This window comes from Sturnira hondurensis, unplaced genomic scaffold (assembly GCF_014824575.4).
Source record: "Sturnira hondurensis isolate 20B ecotype Veracruz unplaced genomic scaffold, ASM1482457v3 Scaffold0013381, whole genome shotgun sequence".
Classification (NCBI taxonomy): domain Eukaryota; kingdom Metazoa; phylum Chordata; class Mammalia; order Chiroptera; family Phyllostomidae; genus Sturnira; species Sturnira hondurensis.
The window spans coordinates 698,492-724,054 of record NW_028086012.1 but is presented as its reverse complement, the minus strand read 5'-3'; the positions used below and the strand labels follow the sequence as shown (position 1 = coordinate 724,054).

General features: G+C 39.0%; 1 protein-coding gene across 3 annotated transcripts in view; it reads left to right on the top strand.

Moving 5' to 3' along the window:
- Nucleotides 1–25,563, top strand: part of ZMYM4 (zinc finger MYM-type containing 4) — a 142,837-nt gene that overhangs the window by 58,448 nt on the left and 58,826 nt on the right. For all 3 annotated transcript variants that reach the window (XM_037061459.1, XM_037061458.1, XM_037061460.1), the window contains exon 2: nt 3,670–3,715. In XM_037061459.1, the coding sequence (XP_036917354.1) occupies nt 3,670–3,715 (46 nt within the window). The remainder of the gene's footprint in view (nt 1–3,669; nt 3,716–25,563) is intronic.

The following is a 25,563-nucleotide window of genomic DNA, read 5'->3' as shown; positions in this document are numbered from 1 at the left end:
TTTGTTTTCGTTTTCGTTTTTAGGTTCAGTTGTTGATAGTTGTGAGTTTGTTGTCAGTTAATTGTGCGTATTTTAGATCATCTTTTTCTTAGAGAAGTCCCTTTATCATTTCATATACTGAGGGCTAGGTGATGATGAACTCCTTTAACTTGACCTTATCTGGGAAGTACTTTATCTGCCCTCCCATTCTAAATGAAAGCTTTTCTGGATAGAGTAATCTTGGATGTAGGTCCTTGCCTTTCATGACTTGGAATACTTCTTTCCAGCCCTTTCTTGTCTGTAAGGTTTCTTTTGAGAAATCAGCCAAAAGTCTTATGGGAACTCCTTTGTAGGTAACTGTCTCCTTTTCTCTTGCTGCTTTTAAGATTCTCTCCTTATCTTTAATCTTGGGTATTGTAATTATGATGTTCCTTGCCGTGTACCTCCTTGGGTCTAACTTCTTTGGGACTCTCTGAGCTTCCTAGAAGTCTATTTCCTTTGCCAGATTGTGGAAGTTCTCCTTCATTATTTGTTCAATTAAGTTTTCAATTTCTTGCTCTTTGTCTTCTCCTTCTGGTACCCCTGATGCGGATGTTGGAACGCTTAAAGTTGTTCTGGAGGTTCCTAAGCCTCTCCTTAATTTTTTGAATTCTCATTTCTTCATTCTGTTTTGGTTGAATGTTTCTGACTTTCTTCTGGTCCATATCATTGATTTGAATTCTGATTTCCTTCCCTTCACTGTTGGTTTTCTGAATAATTTTCTTTATTTCACTTTTCCATAGCCTTCACTTTTTTCATACTGAACCATTTCTGTGAACATTCTGATTACCAGTGTTTTGGAGTCTGCATCTTTATAGGTTGTCTGTCTCTTCATCGCGTAGTTCTGTTTTTGGAGCTTTGAATTGTTCTTTTATTTGGGCCATATTTCTGGGTCTCTGTTTGCCTCTTAGGTTTTTAGGGGCAGATTCTTAAGTATCTCACCGGGGCTAGACAACCCACATCGCAGTGTTGTGACGCTGTATGTGGGGGAGGGGTCAGAGAGGGAACAGTGCCACTTGCTCAGCTGTCAGCCAGCTTTCAGACACTTCCCCCACTACCCACAAGCAAATTGGGTCCTTCTGGTGCTGCTTCACGGGTGTGTGGGCTTGTGTATATTCTAGAACCCTGTGGGTCTCCAGTGAGCTCTCCTGTGTGGCTGGGAGTTTCTCCTGACTTGCAGTTTGCCCAGAGCTTCTTTACAGCCAGAGGGTTTGAGGTTTTATTTCCCCTTGCCGGAACCCTTGGTTTCTTGGACTGTCTCACTCTCCAGTTGTTTCTCCCAGTTTATCCACATGCAAATATGAGACTTCCTGGTGTACTGGTCACAGCCCTGCCCACGTGGGACCTTTAGCCACTACCTTGCCATGAGTCGTCTCCATCTTGGATGCCTATCTCCACCCCTCCTGCCAGTCTGGATAAATGTTTTTCCTTTAACTCCTTGGTTGTCAGACTTCATGTACAGTTCGATTTTTCTGGCAGTTCTGGTTATTTTTTGTTTTAAATTTGTTGTCCTTTTGGTTGTGCGAGGAGGTAAAGTGTATCTACCTACTCCTCCATCTTGGCTAGAAGTCTTGTGTTTATTTTCTTAATACAATTCGAGTGGTTTAAGTCCAGATCAGTTTTTTTCCTTTTACAACATGTAAGTCAGTGATCTTTTGTGTTCCAGCTTGCAGAGAAGTGTGGTATAATTCTAGTTCTTATGTCTTATTTGGCACAGTATTACCTTAGTGAGGAGTTAGGTTTTATAATCAGCTCACAAGATGAAATGTTACATAGTCCAAATTATATAAAAAAGCCCTTTAAGTCACTTACAGACATACCACCCTTAGTAATATCATCAATACCATTTTTTTCCCTATAACATTGAGTAAGAGTGTAGTTTCCTTGGTTGAGCACCATGTATGTCTAGGGACAGTATTTATTGTAAAGTACATTATTTTTACACACTTGGGTCCCTCAGTGCAGGGAAGTGCTTTCATAATTGCTTTGCAGAGTTAATCTTCTATTTTACTTTTTTTATGGAGCATAACTCATTAAATGGTTTGGTAGGTAGAGTAGCCATTACTATTTCTTTCCTTTTCAGTGTTTATGTAGTTGAATTCACTTAGATTAATGTGCCTTATTAATCATTTGCACTACAGCCTTCTTTGTTCTTCCTTTTGTTTTCTTTTGGAATTCTGAAATTTCATCAGGATATATCCTTTTTTGTTTTTTCATTTCCTCTTTGATATTTGGTGGGCCCATTCTATCGCAAATATTCATATTTTTAGTTTAGGGAAATTTTCTTTATTTCACCTCTCAATTGTTCTGTCCTTAGGGGATGCCTGTGAAATTACTGTTAGACCTATTGGTTCAGTCTTCCATGTCATATAAAACATCTTTTCCAACTTTTTGACTTTTTATTTTATGTTGTTCTTTTTTTTTTTTTGAAACTGATGGAGAACTTTATAAGTAGTCTATCTGATAAAATTTTTGTTACTTATTTGTTCCCAAATATTTTCTCATTTTTTCTTTTCATGGCCATCCGTGTTTAGTTATTTGCATCTATAGCGCCTCAGGCATCTCAAGATACCACTTATAATACTTTGTAGAAGTTTCTTTTCTGTAAATTATTAATTTTTTCTGGAGTAGTGGTTCTGTTTATTCATCTTGTACTTTCTCTTTCACAATGGTTAATTTCTTTCAGAAGCCTGGGATCCTTGGTTATCTTTTAACATTTATGAATATCAGATAGTAGTGATTACCATAGCTAGGTGTTGTGTTTCCTCTGCAGATGTGTAAGTAGCTAGATTGTTCTTTTTCCCTTAAATGTTTCTCCCTTGAATGGGGATACCTTCTGAGAGCCCTAGCTATTCACCAGGGCACTGTATGTGGGGTCAGAGAGGGAACAATGCTGCTTACTTAGCAAGATTTATCAAAAGCAGCCTTTCTTGTGTTCTTGCTTCATGGATGAGTAATAGGCAGGGAAGCTGGAAGGTAGACTGCACACTTGCTGAAGTGAAGGGACATTTAAAGACCAGAAATGGAACATGCTAATGTCTATAGCTCCTGGGTGGAATTTCCTCTGCTTTACTTTTTTTTCCCTCTGTGTCTGTTTTAAAAGTCTGAAATTATTTCACATTTGACTTTGCCTGTGTCTCAGGCCCTAACCTATTCTAATAGCAACCATCCCTGTAACATGACTTACTTTAATTTGAAGAGCAGCAGATTTCTAGCTTTAATCGAAGACCAAAAGCTATTGATGCTGATTGTTCTCTTCAGTTTTAAATCAGTTTTACATAATTCTCAAGGCATGTTAGTAAATTCTCAGTAATTTTTTTATTGAGAACACTTATTAGCTATGTTTATTATTATTATAAATATATATGATCTTTTACATTTTGTAATAGAAAATTGATTTTTTAGAAATAAGGTTTTTAAAAAATAGTTGGCATAGATTTATCTCTTCAATTTTAGTTTATGAGTTTTGGCCTGAGAACTGCTTTTGTATGTTCTATGTTTTATTTTACTCTATTTGGTATTGTTTATTTTGTATATTTGTATACTTTGGGTTGAAAATTACAGCTCTTGGAGAAGTTGGGAGGGATACCGAAAATATGCTAGAAGAATGATAATAATGCTATTTTTCTCTTTTCTCTTTTGCTTTTTTAGTTTGAGCAGAAAACTGGTGCAGTTTTTGATGAAATTGTAGAGAACTGTAAGTACCATTTTGGAAAAAACAATCATGTATTTAGATAGATAATATATAAATCTAGATAGAGCATTTGTAACAGGGCTGATTAATGTCATGATCCAATTTGATTTAGTTTAGATCTCATAATAAGTATTTTCAGCAAGTTAATCTGAATTGTAAGTCTTGCTCTTTTTTTAAGTAAATATGTTATTCTCACAGTTACTAAGGTTGAGATATAGCCACATGTTGTATATGTGTGAAGTATACAGAAGTTTATATACCACTTAATAAAAGTTTCTACTTTGTTTACAGGGTCTTTTAATTTTCTCTGTATATTTTTTCCATGATATGTCATTTTCTTAAATAGTAACTCTGTTTCTTATTAATTATAAAAGTAATACATTCAGTTTTACAATATAAAAACGAATAAAGTTGAAAATAAAAGCCTTTGTCTTTGCTGTTCTCCAAAGATAATCAGTTTTAAAGGTTTAATATATTTTCCCAATTTTTTTTCTGTGAATATATGTAGGTGTGGTTTATGTATATGTGTAGGGAATTACATGAATTCTGTTTTTGCTTTTTTCATTCAACTGCCTAGATGTCTTTCTGTGTCATTAGGTTTGGGCCTGTTTGCATCTTTTCTAACAGCTACTCAGTATTTTATTGCATGACTGTATTATAGTTTTACGAATTTCCTCTTTTTACATGTGTATATTATTTTTGATTTTTCACTATTACAAGCATTATTGAGTATGTATTCCTATACACATCTTTGTCTACTTGTTGAAGTGTTTCTGTAGGATAAATTTTAAGAATAGAATTGATGAGTGAATCATCATCACAGGATATTTGTGTACTTGTTTTTGAAGGGTAAATTTTTTAAAAAAATATTTTATTTATTTATCTTTAGAGGGGAAGGGAAGGAGAGAGGGAGAGAAATATCAATGTATGGTTGCCTCTCATGCTTTCCCTGTTGGGAACTGGCCTGCAGCCCTGGCATGTACCCTGACTGGGAATTGAACCGCGGTTGTTTGGTTCACAGGCCCACGCTCAATCCACTGAGCTACACCAGCCAGGGCCTTGAAGGGTAAATTTTGTCATATAGATTCCTAAGTTAGGGGAAATGTGCATTTCTTTTGTTTTTTTTTAAGTTCACTTCCCCCAGTAGTATTTGTGAGTGTCATCTTTCTGTTTGGAATTAATTAGTACTGTTGAGAGATAAATGGTTTTTTTGACTATATATTGAGAGGTAATGAGCACTACTGACTTTTTGTGGATTTAATTGTTTTTTTTTTTCTTGCTTGCAAGAAAGTAAATTAGACTCTAGCTAGCTTATCCAGAAGACACTTTAGAAGTGTGTTGGAGTATTTCACAGAATTTAAGGAGGAGGTAAAGAACATTTCCTCCAGTGAACTCAATGAGAGGAGATCATTGGTCTTCTCTGTCTGTGCTGCCAGACAGCAGTTATGCTCCAGTAACTTACTCTTTCTGTATACCCTTTTTTAAGAGAGCAAGGGAGGGAGAAAGAAAGGGAGAGAACATCAATGTGTGGTTGTATCTCGCATACCTTCCACTGGGGACCTGGCCTGCAACCCAGGCATATGTCCTAACCAGGAATTGAACTGGCACTCAATCCACTAAGCCACACCAGCCAGGGCTATATATATATCCATTTTAAATTTCAAGTTCCTAGGAAGAAGCTTGTGATTATGCTACTTTAGATCTGATGTTTATCTTTGAACCAATCAATCAGTCAGTCACTGTGGTCAGGGAAAATAGGGTTAGAAAGTAAAAACATGGCTATTAGGAGATAACATAATATCCTCAGCCTCTACTACTTACTTTCATCAAATAGTTTTTGACTACCTTCTTCTGGACATGCCTTTGCTCAAGCCTGTATACTGGTAATAGAAATTAATCAAATAGCTTTCTATGAAGGTTTTAATTCGAGGCTTTGCTTGTTAAAAATGTTGAATAACAACTAACTTAAGGTGGTAGCAGGAATCTTAAAGCAGCAACCAAGCTACTGTACTTGGTTCCGTATACCCGTCATTTGGGGTTTGTATTTCTGGTGTTAGTGCTTTTGTGCTCCAACCCCATAAATATTTTTAGGTTGGAAGTTTACAAGCAGGGTATTTTATACTAAATGTTGAATGCAAATAGTATGGTAAAGATTACCCTATATCTTTCCGTTTCTGGTAGATTATCATTAAGGGGCTGTTGAACACTCTGGAGGTAGATCATTAAAGGGCTATTGAAGGTTCCAGAGGCAGCTTGGAAAGGGGCTAGCCTCTCTCAATGAAGGGGATTCAGGAACATAGATAACCTACTTAGGAGATATAAAGGCAGCCTACTACTCCAGGGAGAAGGAGATTCACTATTTCTTATGCAAATAATGTGTGAAAATATCTGGTATATTTCTAGACCTACCATGTGTTCATTGCTCAAGACCACTCCTACAGTATAGTCCTTCCGAAATTTTGAATAAAATACTATATTGCCCTGGCTGGTGTAGCTCAGTGGATTGAGCATGGGCTGAGAATCAAAGGGTTGCTGGTTCAATTCCCAGTCAGGGCACATGCCTGGGTTGCAGGCCAGGTCCCCAATGGGGGCCATGTGAGAGGCAACCACACATTGATGTTTCTCTTCCTCTCTTTCTCCCTCCTTTCCCACTCTCTAAAAATAAATAAATAAAATATTTTTAAAAATTACTGTATTATCAACTAATTGATGGCACACATAAACAGGTGGCGGTTAAGCCCATCAGTGAGGAATATGGGAAATTTGGTTTAAACATGAAAAAGCTGAGTTGACCTTCCAAAGATGTACTGTTTCCAGTGAAAGAGATTTGAAAGAAAAGAGGCTTCAACATTTCATGCAACTCAAATAGGGTTGTCCAACTTCTAGTTCATCATTTTTAAAGAGAACTTGTGCTGTCGGTTTTATAAGATACATGGTGATAGAGGGAGTGACTGATACTGTGAATTATCCTAACTCATGTTTCCTTAACTGTTGCCAGTTAATGTGAAGTTTGAAAGCAATTCAGATAGAATAGAAAAAAATTTTTTAATGGATTCAGATAGTTGCTTCCTTATATTAAGGACTTGATTTAGTGGCTTTTAAATAACTACTTAGTCATTCACCTATGGTTAATTTTCTCACTGATAGAATAAATTCATTGAACATCACAGACTTGACAACTTCAAGGGAAAAATAATAGCATTGCTGATTTTTTGAAGTGTAGTTACTTAAATTAAAAAGATTTTTACATTTGATTATTTGCAGTGTATGAGTTTATTTGTGGAAAATTGCATGTGTGAGGAGGAATTTAAAAAAAACCACAGAATTATCTTCTGGAGGGTTGGCCTCTGGTAGTACATCCCTGCCTGGCTAGGGAGTGTTCTAGGAATCCGCCTGTATCAGTGTAACCGTTGACATTGTTGTGAGAAGCCATGTTTGGCTTCAGTGAAGTTTTTTGGAAGACTCTTTCAGTGCATTTGCTCATTTCATGATGGCTGACTTATGATCGTACCTGCCCACGCCGTGCTGAGTGTTCATTGTTGCATTCACCAACCGCGAGAACAAATGTCGGAGACTTTCGGGGTTCCAAAGATGTTACTTTATTGGCCAAGTTTAACCTGCGCAGGGGCGAACTTCCCAAATGAGACCGCAGTCCCGCGGCTACGCAGAGCCGCCAAAATGGAAGTCGCGCCTGGCTTACAGACTGTTGGGTTTTTATAAGAGCAGGCAAGCAAGCTGGGGATACAGAAGCAGATGTAGCGGTTAGCTATTGGCTCGATTGAACAAAGGCAGAGGTTTTGATTGGTGGGGGCTCTTGTTGGCGGGCAAACCTGAGTGGTGAGCAACTGTCATTAACGCCTTAAGATTAAGCAGGCTCTTTATCTCCATTCCCCAGTTCCTCTAACCTTCCTTGGCGCCTTAGGTTATTAGGGCAGTCTGGCACCTCTAACCTTCCTTGGCGCCTTAGGTTATTAGGGCAGTCTGGCAGCTCTTACATTCCCTCCTTCTCTTCTCCATAAGTCAAACCTTTGACTTTTCTTTATTTGGGATGATCAGGGGTCCTAGGACGGGGGCTAGGAAGGAGAGAAGAGTGTCCTGCCACTAGGAGGACGCTCCTGTCCTGGCCCTGGGCCATAGTCAAGCCTATTTATGCATTGTAAGTTTTCTTCAACTGAGCCACTTTCATTATTTTTCTCCTCCTGTGATTAACTATTAGGAGGGGTTCTGAGATTCCTTTCTCTTTCTGGAATCATATAAAGGACAATGGACGAAGGTCTCATCTTCTTATAACTACTTCAGGCTGGACATGGACGTCGTCCTACCTACCCTTGGGTCAGGGGTACCCTGAAAGAGGAGGAGGTGGGTGCAGCACAGAGGGAGTCCTTCCTGCAAGGGGAAGGACCTTACAGGGTCCTGGTCAGTTGGCTGTCACCAGGAAGTCGCAGGCTTGGTGTCCAAAGGCTGGTATTACTGGACTATATTGGCCTTCTGGTCAGGTCATATTCTGGAGGTGACAGATTAGGCAGGTCATAGGCATATGGCCTATGTAAACAGAAGAACACACAGGTTAATTCCCCAAACCAGTTGCTGTACCTGTGAGACTGTCTTTTGGGATGACATTCTATTGCAAGGTCCTTCCTGAAATGACATTTAACAGTGGCAATTTGACAGGTCCTTTGCACCTGTAAATTGTACATCTTTGGTGACATCACAAACCTGATTTCAACTCTTAAATGAAAATTTAAGACAGTTAGCTGCGCCATTCTGATATCTAATACTGAGCATAGTGGTTTTCCTAGAACTATAATTTTTCTCCTTAAGATCACCCTCACTGTTATTATAAGGACTACTTTAGGTCCCACTTTTGATTTTGACTGTTTATTTGCATAAACAAACTAAGAGCAGCCTGGATCACTTATGATCTTCACGTCCGCTTTGCCGGAACTCACACAGGGAACCTTCAGATTGACTTCTCAGTCTGCCCCTCAGGGCACAGAAGCAAAGCCACACATCCTCCATCTGGCTTCACCTGTACCAGTCATTTTACTCAAATCCTTGAGCCTCTATTGTGCCTATAGGTTCCTTTTAGCCATCTTTCAGGAAGGCAACCTTCGTTCCTTCCCCGGAAAGACTGGCACGAACCGCACAACCAACCAATCAATGTACCAGGCTTTTCTCGTGGGCTTTTTTGCTAGCTTCACAGGTCAATCCCAGTTCCTCTGAGCTCTCTGGTAACGACCAGAACCCATACATGCCTCCTTCAGGCATGACATTCCAGTCAAAGTCCTGGTTAACAAAACCACTATTAATGACTGGTCTTACTGGTTTTATGCAAAGAAACCTTATGTTATCATTTATTCCTTCAGAATGCCAAATTCTGGAGGGATCAGGTAGGGAGAAAAACACAAAGCTTGAAGGGAAATCTTTCTCCTTCTAATACCCATCAAGATGCGTCTCCATGCCTTATACCTTCTATACTAACACCACAAAATTTCTTTCCAAAACTTTCACATTTCCATTTCTTTTTATAACTTCCCACAGTCTTTCTACAATATTTATAAACCTTCTACAGCCTTTTTACCTATCCAGATTTATCTATAATTCTCTTTTAATCCCTGTTCCTTTCACACACTGGAAAGGACTGTACTTAAACTCAGTATTTGGCAGCTAAAAGTCCCTAGATTTGCAGGGACATTTTTTTTTCTCACCTTTCTGAAGCTTAGACCTTGCAAACACCCTATAAATCAGATGGTCAGCTATGGACCTCAGTACATGACCTTCAAAACCAGAGACATTCCTATCAGAACCAGTTACAGAGAATCTGACTGCTGCAGGGTCCACACAGCAGCAGCACACAGCTAAGCAGGTTGACAGAAGCAAGAAAGCAGGGCTACTGATAGGGTAATGTTCTTTTGTTCTTCTTAGTTACTTAGTTGTTTACCCTCCTTATCTTAATGGCTCAGCAAATGGACCCAGTCTCTCTGACTTGTCTGGGCTTGTCTAAACAGGTCTCTTGCTACATTTCCCCCTTTATCTATTCTGAGGATGGGAGGAGGTCTCCTGAAGACTTAGGGGCATTCCCAATTCTAAGTAGTGCCAGAGGCAGCAAATCTGTCCAAGGTCATCCAGTCTCCTCAGTGAATGATTTTAGATCTCTGGCCAGGGCCTCTCCGAGGTGGCTGGCAGAGTTTCTGAAGCCCTGCGGCAGTCTGGTCTGGGTCTAAACCATCTAGAATTAGACCCTCAGCAGGCTGGGGGCTGTAGGTGCCTGCTAGTGGGCTTTCTCTTCCCTTTCAGATACAGATACAGAACAAAACTTAAAACAGAGTTCCGAAAATAACACACCGGCTTTAGGCTTTCCCACAGCTGCCCCGAGCCCCGCCCAGGGGCTCCGATGTTTCTAATTACATAAATCACCGGTGGAGGCAAAGGGCGGGGCTGGGCGCCGGGCGTAACTCCTGTTGTCAAGCCGGCTCCTTGGGGCGAAGGGCGGGGCTGGGCGGAACCAGACGAGGTTTTCATCCAAGAAGCGTTGGACTCACCGCCCTCCCTCACAGAGGGCGGGCTGCTAGCTCCCGGACCAACGCACGGCGGGATTGGCCCACGCCGCAGACACGCGGCGGCGGGTGCGGGGGCGGCGGGGCTTCGGCCCTGGATGCGGCCTGGCTGCACCCGCGGGGGGGGAGCATCCCACACCAGTGGCACTTCCCGGAGAGACAAAATGGTGGCGTCTCTCGTCCCTCCAGCAAGGGGGGCGTCACTCCTGCTCCGTAGGTTTTCTTGAGCTTCTGGATCTAAGGGGGTGTATACCCTATAAGCCTCCATAAGTCTTTCTAGGAAGGCAGCAGAGGACTCCTCTCGTCCTTGTATGACCTCACTGACTTTGCTGAAGTTGGTGGGCGCCTAGCTGGCGCTTTTAATCCCCTGAGTAGAACCTGGCAATATTGGAGGAGCGCGTCCCTTCCCCCACTGGAAATGGGGTCCCAATCGGGTGGCTGAGAGGGGAGTATATCTTCTAGCTCCCTCCTCCCTGCTGCTGTGCTGCTATCCTCTCCCATGACAGCTTTTGCAGCCTCTCTAATAATCCTGTCCCTTCCTTCTGATGTGAAGAGGGTCTGCAGGATTTGCTGAGTCATCCCACGTGGGCTGGTGGGTTCTAAAAATGGTCTCAAAGAGGGAGATTAATCCTTGAGGCTTTTCCGAAAATGGGGGGTTTTGGTGCTTCCAATTATATAAATCACTAGTGGAAAAGGGTACATATATTAGCCGGGGAGGAGCACGTGGAGGCGCATCCGGGGCTGGGAGTGCCTCTCGCAGCGGCAAAATGGCTGGCGCTTCCCTCGGAAACAAAAGGGCGGAGGCAGCGTTATCTCCCACCGGAGGGCCGTGCACCCCGCCCGAGGTTATGACGCCTTCCCCATAACGTGTGCCTCCGTGGGTATGTGGTGGACTTAATACCCTATCCCCTACCGGGTGGGTGGAATCTGGTTCTTCTGGGAGAGGGTAGGGAGGTGGAACATTTACAGGATCAAGTGGGTCTTCTGGCTGCCCTGGGAGCACCGGGTAAAGCCTGGGCTTACCCAGCGGTTTCCTCAGGGCGTGACCATTGCCAGATTCCTCCCTACCCCCTGGCCTGGGCTTACAAGTAACACATATTGCTCTCCTACCCCTCCTGTTTGTCTGCATGCATTTTCTAATATAACCTGGGCGCTCAGTGGCAATATCCACCCAGACATCTATGTACAAATATTGGTCTGGGTGGGGTACCCGGATGGCAAACAGGGTGGGCAGATCAAAGGTGCCCTCCGTGGGCCAGCCAACATTAAAGGTGGGCCACTCGAGCTGTCAAAGGGTTCGGAGGAACTCCGGGTCCAGCAGAGGTCCCCCGTAGCTGCTTGCCCGCCTCTGGAAGTCAGAAAAATTCTTTAGCAAGCAGTCAAGGGGGGTCCCAGGCACGGACTCTCTCTCTGGCCCATCTTTATATATTGGATGACCTTCGGGATCTCGAAAATAAGAGCTGAAACCAAAAGAGTTAAACCAGTCGCCAAAACACACACTGGTCTCTCACACCCACACAAAAGCGAACCGCGGTTCTCAGGCATACGATCACTCTCAGACGGTCGCGGCGCAGCGCAAACCGGAAGCAAGCACAAAATCGAAAATAATACCAAATGTGACCCAGTCACAACTCCCGAGGGCGTCCCCTCCTTGGGAGTCCCTGGATGGAATGCTGGCAACGTCTCGCCTACCACCTCAGGGCCAAATGGTCTAGACCTCCCAAAACCAAAAGAGGATCCTCACAAATACTTACTCAGCCCGGGCCGCCTGTCCAGTCTTCCGAACCGAAACTCCGCAAAGGGAAATCTCGCTGGGGCCTCCAAATGTTGCATTCACCAACCGTGAGAACAAATGTCGGAGACTTTCGGGGTTCCAAAGATGTTACTTTATTGGCCAAGTTTAACCTGCGCAGGGGCGAACTCTCCAAAGTGTCCGGAGACACGGTGCCCGCAAGGGCTGCAAATGAGAGTCGCGCCAAACGCTTACAGGCTTAGGGTTTTATGGAGGCGCGCAAGCAAGCTGGATACAGAAGCAGATGTGGCGGTTAGCGGTTGGCTCAGGGGCACAATAGGGTCACTGATTATTGGTGAGTTAACTCGTGCACTGGCTCGTGCTCCTTTACTTGATTGGTCAGTTGAGCTCATGCTCAGGGGTAAAATTTTTCCCCCTAGTGACTGTCTAGATGGCTATCTGCCTGACTGACTGTTGCTCTGGCACGCCCTGTTCTTCGGGTGTGTTCCGGAGCCTCTTTGCGTTAGTTAGTAAAACACCTTTTGCTTACAGCTATGTTCTGGCTAGTTCCCCTTTGCCCTCAACATTCATCAGTTTTTGACCAAAAATGACATCCTCATGCTTCACCATCCCTATTTGTGCGATCTTTCCCTGAATGACTTTGGTTTTGTTTCCCGGATGAAAAAGTCTTCAAAGGGAAACGTTTTGCCAATGTGGAAGAGGTAAAACCAAAAAAAAGGCAGAAGCACGAAAAAGCATCAAAATTAGTGAGTTTATAAACTGTTCTGAGCAGTGGAAAAAACATTTCAGTAGGTGGATTGCATCAAATGGAGAGTACTTTGGAGGTGACTGAAATTTAAACATGTAAGAATAAATAATTGTTTATAAATAACTTTTTAGGTTCCCCCCTTTTATTATCTTTTAAAAATCCTAACAATAGTTGTATTAACTAGTAGATTAGATTCACTTAAGTATAATAGAAACACAATAGAAATTTATTTTTCATATGAAAGAAGCTCCAATGATGAGATGGCTCTGGTTATCAGGAACCCAGGGGCCTTCTGGCTTTTATGTGTCACATCATTAGCATGTGGCTTCCATCCCCTAGTCTTTTAGGGTGGCTACTGTATCTTCCTCCTGTTGTAAGGTATGCGGGAGGGCAAAAAGGACCACTTCCCAACAGAATCATCCTCTTAAAGAACTTACCTAGCAATTTTACTTGTGTATTTCAGTTTACATCTTATTAGCTACCCTGACTTCAAAGAAAACTGGAAATTATAGTCCTTTAGCTAGTCCATTGTTGCCAAGAGGAGAATAATGACTAGTTATGCAGTCTCTTCCATAACAACTCTCTAGGTGAAGATACTACAGCCATCTCTATTTCACTAAGGAGGGAAAAAAGTAAGGCTAGCGAAAGCTTTCAACTTTCAAGTGGTGCAGTCAGGATTTTAATGGTAAGTTTACCTAACTCCAAAGCTTTTCCTTTTTAATCCTTCATTACTTATTTCTGAGCTGCCCTCTAGTTCACTGGAATCACGGGAATTTTAAGACTAATTATTTGCCAGAAATAAAGGAATACTATGTAAAGTAATTTAGAAATACTTTAATCAGTAGTAACCATGGCAGGTTTTTGTGTCTGCCTGTGCAGTATCAATGAAAGTTTGTGTTTTAATTATCATATATCAATGCAGCTCAATTTTTGAAAGAACTGATATCAGTTGAGCATTGATTTTGTTTTGTTTTGACCCCAGAGTTACTTAAATATTTGTTTACATGGTCTATTGATAAGTATCATTTGGGTCCTTCCAACATTGTGAAGGAATATCTTTATGAAAATGTTGAAACCAAAGCCTAAAGTCTTTTTTAAGAATATAAAAATGCGTGTACAAAACAGATAGGACATTAAATAAAAATACTTCAACTTTTTCAATAATTTTTTAGTTTAATAAACAGAATTTTTTGGATTAAATTATATAATGGTTTTTTTTGTTTTTTGTTTTTTTTAAAATATATTTTATTGATTATACCATTACAGTTATTCTATTCCCCCCCTTCATTCCCCTCCACCCGCACACTCCCTCCCCCACTATTCTCCCCCCCTTAGTTTATAACCATGTGTCTCAAGTTCTTTAGATTCTATATTTCCCCCACTATTCTCGCCCTCCCCCTATCTATTTTCTACCTACCATCTATGCTATTTTCTGTGCCTTCTCCCCCCTTCTCCTCCTCCCACCCCCCTGTTTCTAACCCTCCATGTGTTCTTCATTTCTATGGTTCCACTCCTGATCTAGCTGTCCTCTTGGTTTGCTTTTGTTTTAGGTGTGGTTGTTAATAACTGTGTGTTTGCTGTCCTTTCACTGTTCATATTTTTCATCTTCTTTTTCTTATATAAGTCCCTTTAGCATTTCATATAATAAGGGCTTGGTGATGATGAACTCCTTGAACTTGACCTTATCTGAGAAGCACTTTATCTGTCCTTCCATTCTAAATGAAAGTTTTGCTGGATAAAGCAATCTTGGCTGTAGGTCTTTGGATTTCATGACTTGGAATACTTCTTTCCAGCCCCTTCTTGCCTGTAAGGTCTCTTTTGAGAAATCCGCTGACAGTCTGATGGGTACTCCTTTGTAGGTGACTGTCCCCTTATCCCTTGCTGCTTCTAGGATTCTCTCCTTCATTTTAGTCTTGGCTAATGTAATTATGATGTGCCTTGGTGTGTTCCTTCTTGGGTCCAACTTCTTTGGCACTCTCTGAGCTTCCTGGATTTCCTGGAAGTCTATTTCCTTTGCCAGACTGGGGAAGTTCTCCTTTATTATTTGTTCAAATAAGTTTTCCACTCGTGGCTGTTTCTTTCCCCCTTCTGGTACCCCTATAATCCGGATGTTGGGACGGTTAAAGATGTCCTGGAGGTTCCTAAGCCTCTCCTCGTTGTTTTGAATTCTCATTTCTTCATTCCTTTCTGGTCAGATGTTTTGTTCTTCCTTCTGGTCCATTCCATTGATTTGTGTCCCAGTTTCCTTTCCATCACTATTGGTTTCCTGTGCATCTCCCTTCATTTCAATTAGTTTAACCTTCATATGTTCCTCTAATTTGTGACTAATCTACCAATTCTGTGAGCATCCTGATAAATAGTGTCTTAAATTGGGCTTCTGAGAGGCTGGCAATCTGTTGGTCGCTTAGAGTAATTAGCTCTGGGACTTTGAGTTCTTCTTGCGCCATCTTTTGGGCTGTTCGTGCCTGTTAAGTAGCAGGATCGGAGCCCTAGGTTTTCACCAGAGCAGGGCAACTCAGTCTGATTCCGGGCTGCCTGCACGCCTGGGTTGGGGGATCTGTCCTGCCCGACCCAGCTCCGCTGCTGGCTCCGCCTCTCTTCCCGTCCCCGTTGAACGGTTCTAGCTGTTGGACTTCCGTATAATTCCGTTTTCTGGTCTTTGGGTGTGTCCTAGTTCTCCAAAACTTTTGTTGTATTCAAACTTGGTTGTGGGAGAAGGCACAGTGTTTCCACCTATGCCTCCATCTTGGCGGAAGTCCTAAATTATATAATGTTTTAAATGAATGAAATGGACTAAACTAATTTTTCTTTTGTATTGCTAAAAGGTATATTATGTAATTATGCAAACAATTTGCAGCAATATATATATTTTAAGATTGTTATTATTAAAATTGATTGGTTGCAGGGAAATTTTGACACTGAAAAGAAGATATAATTTGTATGTGTATTGTAGTTTAGGATGATCAGTAGTATAAGAATTTGATAAAGAGTTAAAGTATGGCCCTGGCTGGTGTAGCTTAGTGGATTGAGCAAGGGCCTGCTAACCAGTGGATCTCAGTTTGATTCCCAGTCAGGGCACACATGCCTGGGTTGCAGGCCGGGTCCCGGCGAGGGACCCAGGAGAGGCAACCATACATTGATGTTCTTTCCCTCTCTCTTTCCTTTCCTTCCCCTCTAAAGATAAATAAATAAAATCTTTCAAAAAAAAGAGTTAAAGTATGTTGCAAATATTTGAATGTAAGGTAATTCCAAATACAGGGTGCGCACCCATTTTCCAATGAAAAGATCTAAGAAATAAAATTTTTACTATCTAGAGTACGTGTTCTCTCAGATACAGGGATGAAAGTCAGGTGTCTACTGATCATTTGTTAATTTAACCTAATTATGTTAAAGAATGTTAATTTAGAAACGACTGCTCTTCATAAGTTATTTTGCAGGAGAATTTTAAGTATCTAACATGCATATTTTAGAAATTTGACTTTGTCAACACTATTGTCACTTATATTTTTTTTAAATTTATTGATTAGAGAAAGAGAGAGATGTATCAGTTTATAGTTTTACTTAGTTATGCATTCATTGGTTGAGTCTTTTATGTGCCCTGCCCAGGGATTGAACCTGCAACTGTGGCATATTAGGATGATGCTGAAACTAAGTCAGCTACCTGGCCAGGGCTACTATTATATTTTAAGGCAGTTAACACAGTTTTCTAGAGCCTACTGTCTAAATTGTGTAAGATAAAACGTAGTTTGAGCATTGGCCTGCGAACCAGACGATCGCGGTTCAGTTCCCAGTCAGGGCACATGCCTGGGTTGCAAGCCAGTTCCCACCAGGGGACTCACGAGGGGCAACCATACATTGATGTTTCTCTCCTTCTCTCCTTCCCTTCCCCTCTAAAGATAAATAAATAAAATTTTTAAAAAAACTCTTTTAAAAAAACGTAGTTTGAATTTGCATTATAATTGATTACTGGTATATTCTGCTTAAGTAACTGCCTCAAACTTAGTGGTATGAAACAACAATTTTGTTATGCTCATGGATTTTGTCATTTATGTATTCAGAAAGGGTATGTTGGAGATGCCTTTTTTTTTCTCACAGAGTCTTGAGTATTGGTAGAGAAGATTTGAAAAGTTGAGTGGCTTGGTGTTGGAATAATCTGAAAGTTTATTCACTTATGTCTAGCCTGGCCTAGGAGACAAGGTCTCCCTATTGCCTTGTCTTCCTTATAGCATGGCAGACTCAGGTAGTCAGGCTTATTTATGGTGGCTCAGGGCTCCAAAAGCAAAAGAGTAATTCAGTACTCTTTTTTAAATAAGGTAGAAGATAACATCTTTTCTGACCTGGTCTCAGAAGCCACACAGTATAACTTCCACCATATTCTCTTGGCTATAAACAAGTCCCAAGCCCACTTAAATTCAGGAGAAGATACAGACCTCCCTTCTTTATAGGAGAAGGGTCAAGGTCACATTGTAGAAAAGCATGTAGATGGGAGGTATTGATGCAGCCATATTTGGAAATGCAGTTGGCTGTCACAGCACATAATCCTGTCATAGGACTTTTTTTCCTATACTGGGAGATGGTTTTAAAAAAATCATTCTATAGGTCTGTATTTGGATCTTTAACAACATTAACTGTTTCTTCTAATACATAAACACAACTGCACAAATCTGATCATGTGTGATTTTTTTAACAGTAACATTTGCACTTCTCCTTTGGCCTTGCCTCTCTTTTCCATATCATTGGTCCTATTTACACCCTCTCATAACCCATGTCAATAGCTTTGTAGGTAGCCTTCCATGTTTTTCTTCAGTGTTCATAAAATCATTATATACATAAATATCTATGTAGGGATTTTGGAGGTCTTTATTTTTCATTTGTTTAACAAATGGGACTATTATATACATACATTTCTCTACTTCTTTCACTTGAGTGTACTTGATATCCCTCTACCTCAGCTGGAATAGTTCCGACTCTTATAGTGTAACATTCCATGATTGAGATGTATAGTAAGTAATTTTTGCCTTGTTTTTAGGTGTTCATATTGTTTTTGTTATTTTGCCATGATAAAAAATGATGTGTTAAAAATCCTTAATGTGTGTTATATATATTAGTAATTTTATATTTGTGGATAGGTTACAAAAAGAGTGGAGATTGTGGAATAAAGAATATACATGTAAATTTAATATGTTGCTAGTTTGCTTTTCAAAAAGTCTTCAATGCTTACATTTCCATCAGAAACATGTAATGACAACTATACTTATTACTGTGTATTGTAGCTCTTTATGCTTGGCAATCTGATAGATGTGAAATATCAGTGTTAACTTTAATTTGCATTTTGTTAATTCCTATCAAATTTGAATTTAAGCAGCTTTTTAGTAAGTTTAACGTTTTTACTGGCTCCTGTATAGTATAGTTATAAATATTTGTTAAATAAATATCCTCTCCCTATTTCATAAAGTATTTTTTATGCCAAGTTATAAGCTTGTTTTATAGTGCAATGAGAATTGTTAAGGTGATTCACAGTAAGCATAGTAAAGGATAATTCTGAAAGAAGATTCAGGTATACATTTAAATAGATAGACAATCACTTAGTCATTCAGAAAATTTAACTTTTAGAATGCATTGCCTAAAGGTCTTTTTTAAAAATTGTTTTACTTATTTATTTTTAGAGAGAGGGGAAGGGAGGGATAAAGAGAGGGAGAGACACAAGATGTGAGAGAGAAACACTGATCTTGTATGTGCCCCAAGCAGGGACTGAACCCACAACCCAGGCATGTGCCCAGACCTGAGATCAAACCAGTGACCTTTTGCTTTGGGGGATGCCACCCAGCTGCTTGAGCCTCACTGGTCAGGGCATCACCTAAAGGTTTGTTAATTTGTTTTAAGATTTTACTTACCTACTTTTAGAGAGATAGAAATATCAACATGTGAGTGATGCATCAATTGCTTGCTTATTGCGAATCCCCAACCAGTGACCTGGCCCACAACCCAGGCATGTGCCCTGACTAGGAATTGAACCGTCAACCTTTAGATTGGTAGGCTGGCAGTCAATCCACTGAGCCACACCAGCCAGGCCTACAGTTCTATTAATAATATAGTGTAAGGGTTTTTTGTTGTTTTTTTTTGCTTTGTTTCCTTTTCTTTGTGCCATATTTTCCCAAAGAAATGTTTTTAACCTGAACATTTGATAGTTCAATGTCAGGGCTTTCATTCTTTAAAAAGTTTTTTATACTTTGATTATATACTATTCTGGAGTTTTCTTGGAATATTTAGAAAACTGTTCTCATAAGTAAACACATAATATTTATAAAGTGAGACATTTAAAAAATAACAATAAAAAACCTTGGTTTTACCACCCAGGTTTTAAAAAATGTACATTATCATCATGCCTTTGATGCCAATTCCTCAGTTCAATTTTATTTCTCTCTTCAAATAGCCATTGTACTGAATTTTGCCTCTTTCTTTGCCTTTCTTTATAGTTTTAACTATGTTTGCATTATTAATACATTTTTAAATTTTGCTTATGAATTTTGTATATTTTTAATTTTTAATTTTTTTAAAAGATTTTATTTATCTTTTAGAGGGAAAGGGAAGGAGAGAGGGAGAGAAATATCAGTGTATGGTTGCCTCCTGTGCATCCCCTGCTGGGAACTGGCCTGCAACTCAGGCATGTGCCCTGACTGGGAATCGAACCTCGATCATGTGGTTCGCAGGCCCGAGCTCAATCCACTGAGCTACACCAGCCAGGGCTGAATTTTGTATTTTTTAAAGATTTTATTTATTTATCTTTAGAGAGGAAAGGAAGGAGAGAAGGAGAGAAACATCAATGTGTGATTGCCTCTCACATAGTCCCCACTGGGGACCTGGCCCACAACCTAGGCATGTACCCTACAGGGAATCTAACCAGCGATCCTTTGGTTCACAGCCCACACTCAATCCACTGAGCTATACCAGCCAGGTCAAATTTTGTATTTTTTTGAATCATAATGTATGTGTTATCACTTTTCCTTTTTCTCATACATTTTTGGTATTTAACTGTATTGATGGATGTGGCTCTTACCACAGAGATATATTAATTTATTATATAAACATTATTAATTTTTATTTATTTTAAATCGTGGTAAAAACACATAATGTAAAATTTACCATTTACCCATTTTTTGTATACATTTCAGTAGTGTTATGTACATTTGCATTGTTGTGCAAAAGATCTCTAGAACGTTTTCATCTTGCAAAATTGAAATTTGTATACACATTTGACAAAAATTTAACTTTCCCCTTAAGGTTCATCTATGTTGTAACATATGTCAGAATCTCCTTTTTATTGCTGAATAATACTCTATCGTATGGGTATCCCACATTTTGTTTATTCATTTATTCCTTGATGGACATTTAGGTTGCCTTTGTATCCTGGCTGTTTATAATGCTGCAAGCATGGAAATATCTCTTTAAGATTCAGATTTCATTTGTCCTTGATATGTACCCAGAAATGATACATATAGTAATTTTATTGTAAATTTTTTGAAGAACTTGAAGAATGCCATAATGTTTCCGTAGTGGTTGCATCATTTTACATCACACCAGCAGTGCCCAAGGATTCCAGTTTCTTCATGTCCTTGCTAACACTTTACTTTCTGTGTTTTAGATAATGGCCATTCTAATGGTGGTGAACTGATAATCTCATTGTAGTTTTGATTTGCCTTTTTATAGTGATTACTGATATTGAGCATCTTTTGTCTGTGGACCATTTGTACATCTTCTTTGGAGAAATGTATATTCAAGTCCTTTGCCCATTTTTGAATTGGGACTTAAATTGATTTGTTTTTTTGTTGTTGATTTGCAAGTATTTTCTTCTATTTTTCCCCTTCCTTGGAAACCAAACAATTTCTTGCTTGCTTTATTTATTTAAGTTTGTAACTTAAAAAAAAATTATTTATTTTTAGAAAGGGGAATGGGGGGAAAAGAGAGGGAGAGAAACATTAATGTGTGTTTGTCTCTCATGTGCCCCCTACTGGAGACCTGACCCACACACAACCCAGGCATGTGCCCTAGACAAAATCAAATCGGTGACGCTTTGGTTTGCAGGCTGGCACTGAGCCACAGCTATGACTTCTTTTTCTAAAAAATAATTTTTATTAAATTTATTGGGTTGACAATCAGTAGGATCACATAAGTTTCCAGTGGATAACTCTATATATTAGATCTCTATATTGTACTTTGTGCCCACCGCTTTGAAGTCAGACCATCTTCTGCCACCATACATTAGGTACCCTCCATCCTTCATCCCCGAAACCTAACCCTCTGGCAACTACCACATATCTGTGTCCATGAGTTTCAGTTTTATATCCCACATGAGTGAAATCATATGGTTCTTAGCTATTTAGTCTAAAGTACTTTAGACTTTATAGATCATACTGTCTTGTTGCAACAACTCAACTCTGCTTTTGTAGCATGAAAACAACCATAGACAATACATAAAGGAGTTAACATATTTTTTCCAGTAAAATTTTGAATTTAATTTAACAAAATTTCCACCTGTCAGACAATGAAATCATTTAAAATGTGAAAATCATTCCTTGTATGTGAGTTATATAGGGATTTGGTGTGCAGACATAGTTTATCATTAAGTTATCATAGACTGTCACTGCTCTGGGGTATATTGGGTATATTCGGGGAGGTTATTGCTTAGGCCTGGGAGGTCTATACTCTACTAGAAATGCCAAACATATTTTTCTCATAGTTTTATTTATTTATACTTTTACCATTCATTGGTTAGAGTTTTGATCAGTATGCACCCGGCTAATATTTGATGTTATTACACTTTTGAACTTTGTGAATACGGAGGGTAGAACATGGAATTAATTTTTTTAAAATTGGATTTCCCCAATGAATAATTTAGTTTAATACATTTTTATATTTATTAGCCATTTCACATTCTTCTGCAAAATGACTGTTGAGTTAAATCTGTTTTCCACTTACTATTGGTTTGTTGGACTTAATTATAGGAGTACTCTGAATATTGTGAAGGGTAAACTTCTAATTTATGACTTGCTTTTATAAAGTCTTTGCATAAGCAGGAATTAATGTAGTTGAATGATTTAAAAATGTATCAGTCTTTCTTTATGGTTTGCTCCCCCCCGCCCCCATTATATTTAGTAAAACCTTTTCTAGGCTGAGGTTGGTCAGAAAGACCTCTGATATTACCTTCTAAAATGTTGATTGATTTTACATTTTACATATAGCTGTTGAATTATCCTAGATTTAATTTTTTTATGGTTTGGGTTAGGTTAAAATAAAATACTAATTTTCTTTCTTTTCCTAATGCTAACATTGTTTTGCTACCATTTAGAAATACTACTTCCTTTTCCTAGTGATCTACAAAGTTAAAACTGAGGGCTTTTTTCCCATGTTCTCAGTTAATGTTCCATTGGACTATTTTTTATTCCTGTGCCAATACCATGTTGTTTTAATTAATTTAGTTACGTACCAAATCTTGATAATCTGATGGTTCACATCCCTGTAAATTGTTCTTCAGGAATGTTTTGACTGTTCTTGCCACTGTTCATTTTAGAAGTACCTCACCAAGTCCCTAACAAAATTAAACAGGTAACAACAAAATCTTGTTGGGAATTTGATTGGAATGGTCTTAAGTCTGTAAATCGAGAGAGAGAAATGGCATGTTGATGCCATTGAGTTGTCCTATCTGTAAACCTAGTATGTGTTCCATTCATTTAAATCTTTAATGCCTTTTAATAAAATTTTATAATCTAAAGCTTTTTATTTTATATTTTAGCATTTTAGTATTTAATTTGAAATATATTTTTGGAGTTAGGATAAGATCGGGTTCTAAGTTTTTTATTTATTTATTTTATTTTATTTATTCATCTTTAGAGGGGAAGGGAAGGAGAGAGGAAGAGAAACATCAATGTATGGTTGCTTCTCGTGCATCCCCCGCTGGGAACTGGCCCCTGCCGGGAACTGGCCTGCAACCCAGGCATGTGCCCTGACTGGGAATTGTACCGCGATCATCTGGTTCCAGGCCCATGCTCAATCCACTGAGCTACACCAGCCAGGGCAGTTCTAAGTTTTTTTTTAGATGAGTAGCTGATTGTGCTACTATGTTAAAAATTTATCTTTTCATCTAAATAATAGATGTTTTTCATCACTGAATTTGTACCATTCAGATGTATTTAAGTTCTGTATACATTGGAATTTCTTTTTGGAATTTCTATTACATTCTATTAGTTTATGTATTCCCATGTATTTATGTCTTAATATTAAATATTAATACTTATTTCTGTATCAGTATTGATTTTTATTTGTGTATATTATTAGAAATGTCTTTCAATTTATTTAGATCTTCTTTCATTTTTCTTAGCAATATTATGTAGTTTTCAGAATAGAGGTCTTGTATATATTTTGTTATCCCTATATATTTGAATTTTTATACTATTATAAATGAAATTTAATTAAATTTTAGGTATAATGTATAGATATTAAGTTTATTATATTAAAAGTTACTGTTTTGAGTCACTTTTTAAAATTTTTCAATTACAGTTGTCCCACTTTCCCTCCATTGCTCTCCCATACCCTGCCTCCCCTCCCACTTCCAAATCCCCCTCCACTTCTGTTGTCCTTGTTCATTATATACATGTTCCTTGACTTGACCCTTCCCCTTCTTTTCTTCTTTCCCCCTCCCTCTCCCCTCTGGTCACTGTTAGTTTGTTCTTCATGTCCCTGGTTTTATTTTGCCCACTTGTTTGGTTTGATTGATTAAGTTCCACCTATAAGTGAGGTCATATGGTATTTGTCTTCACTTTCTGGCTTATTTCAGTTAGCATAATCTCTAGTTCTATCTATGTTGTTGCAAAAAGTAGGACTTCTTTCTTTCTGCTACATAGTATTCCATTGTGTAAATGTACCAGTTTTTTTTATCCACTCATTTACTGATAGGCATTTAGGCTTTTTCCAGCACTTGGCTATTGTAAATAATGCTGCTCTGAACATTGGGATGTATAGTTTTTTTGAATTGGTGTTTTGGGATTCTTGGGGTATATTTCCAGCAGTGGAATTGCTGGGTCAAACGGCAGTTCTATTTTTAATTTTTGGGGATCCTCTGCGTCAAGTAGCCTGCTTTTGATTTCCTTCTACTGCATTCTTCAATATAGAAATTGTATTCTTCTTTTCCCCCTGGCTCTAGTTTCTATGTCCTTTTTCATGTTGGTGTAGTTTACATGAGTTCCTTGGACCTTCCCTGTGGTTTTTGGTAATTCTCACTGAGCTCATTGAGCTTCCTTTTACCCATTGTTTTGAATACCATATTTGATAATTCACTTGCCTCGATTTCATTTATCACTCTTTCTGGGGATTCCTTCTTTCCTTTTGATTGGGGGTTGTTTCTTTGTCTTCCCATTTTTTGGAGGCTCTTCTTGTTTGCTTCTGCTCCTTAAATTGATCTCTTTTGACTCCCTGTCTTTGTGGTGTGAACTTTTATGGTAGGAGAGCTTTGTGATCCAGTGTGCAGTCTCCTTAATCTCCTTGCACTTGATGTTCTTGGATGCCCTTTATGCTGTTTATGTTGGTTCTCTGGATGTAATTGTTTTGTTTTGTCTTTAAGATTTTATTTATTTATTTATGTTTAGAAAGAGGGAAAATGAGAGAGAGAAACAATCCAACATGGAGAGAAACATCCAACATGTGGGAATTACATTGATCAGTTGCCTCTTACACACCCAACCCCAACTAGGGACCCCTGGCCCGCAACCCAGGGATATGCCCTGACTGGGAATTGAACCAGCGACCTTCTGGTTCCCAGGCCAGCACTCAATCCACTGAACCACACCAGCCAGGACTATAATTGGGTTTTGATTGTTGTTGGGTTGTTCCTTATTGGGTTCTTAACTCCAGCTGGTTGACCAGGGGTCATTCCATCTACCATGCCTTGTGTGCTGTTGTGCAGGTGCTGCCAGAACAAAATCGCAAAGCCCAGGAGACAAACCCACACCTGCAAAAATAACTTCTTCCTGCAATCCCACTATCAACAGCAAATGATCCAGTATTATTAAGGCTGTAAAGAAATTAAGACTATTACAAGAAAGGAGAGCAATTATGAGATGACCTGATGAAAGAAAAAATGGTTTTGAGAGAGTAGAGGGAAGAGCAGTAATGAGCGTAGGGAATTGGAACAATGTGAAGAGAGAAAGTAAAATTTACATTATAAGTTAAAAAGGGAATGGAGAAGGCAGAATAGAGTAAGTAAAGGGGAGCGTATAGTATTAGATTTAAACAGAAATTAAAAGAAAGTAATATACAATAAAGTGAGAGTGAAAGAAAAAGTAAATATTTAAAAAAAAGAACCAAATTGGAGAGAAAGATTTATCACAGCACTATCAACAAGTGAGCTAAAATTAATATACGTAGGATGGGAATAAGAGGGGAAGAAGAAAGAAAAGCTTAAGAGATTTCTAGAGGAAAGGGAAGTGATTTTGAGGTGATAGAGAAAGGGGAAATACTAAGAGTAAGGAATGAAAACCAAACTAAGGGAAAAATTAAAATTTGAGACAAAAAAGGAAAAAAAGGGCAGGATAAAAGAAAAGAAAAAAACAGGCTAAAACAGGGTAAAATTAAAATTTCAGACAAAAAAAGAGTACAAGAGGGGAATGAGATTTAAATTTAAAATACAAAATTAGTGGAGATCTAGAGATAAAATTGGAAAAATGCAACAAATATACCTTGTTCACAACCAGTGAGCAAAGATTGCTAAAGGGGCAGAGAGAACATGGGTTTTTTAAGAGTG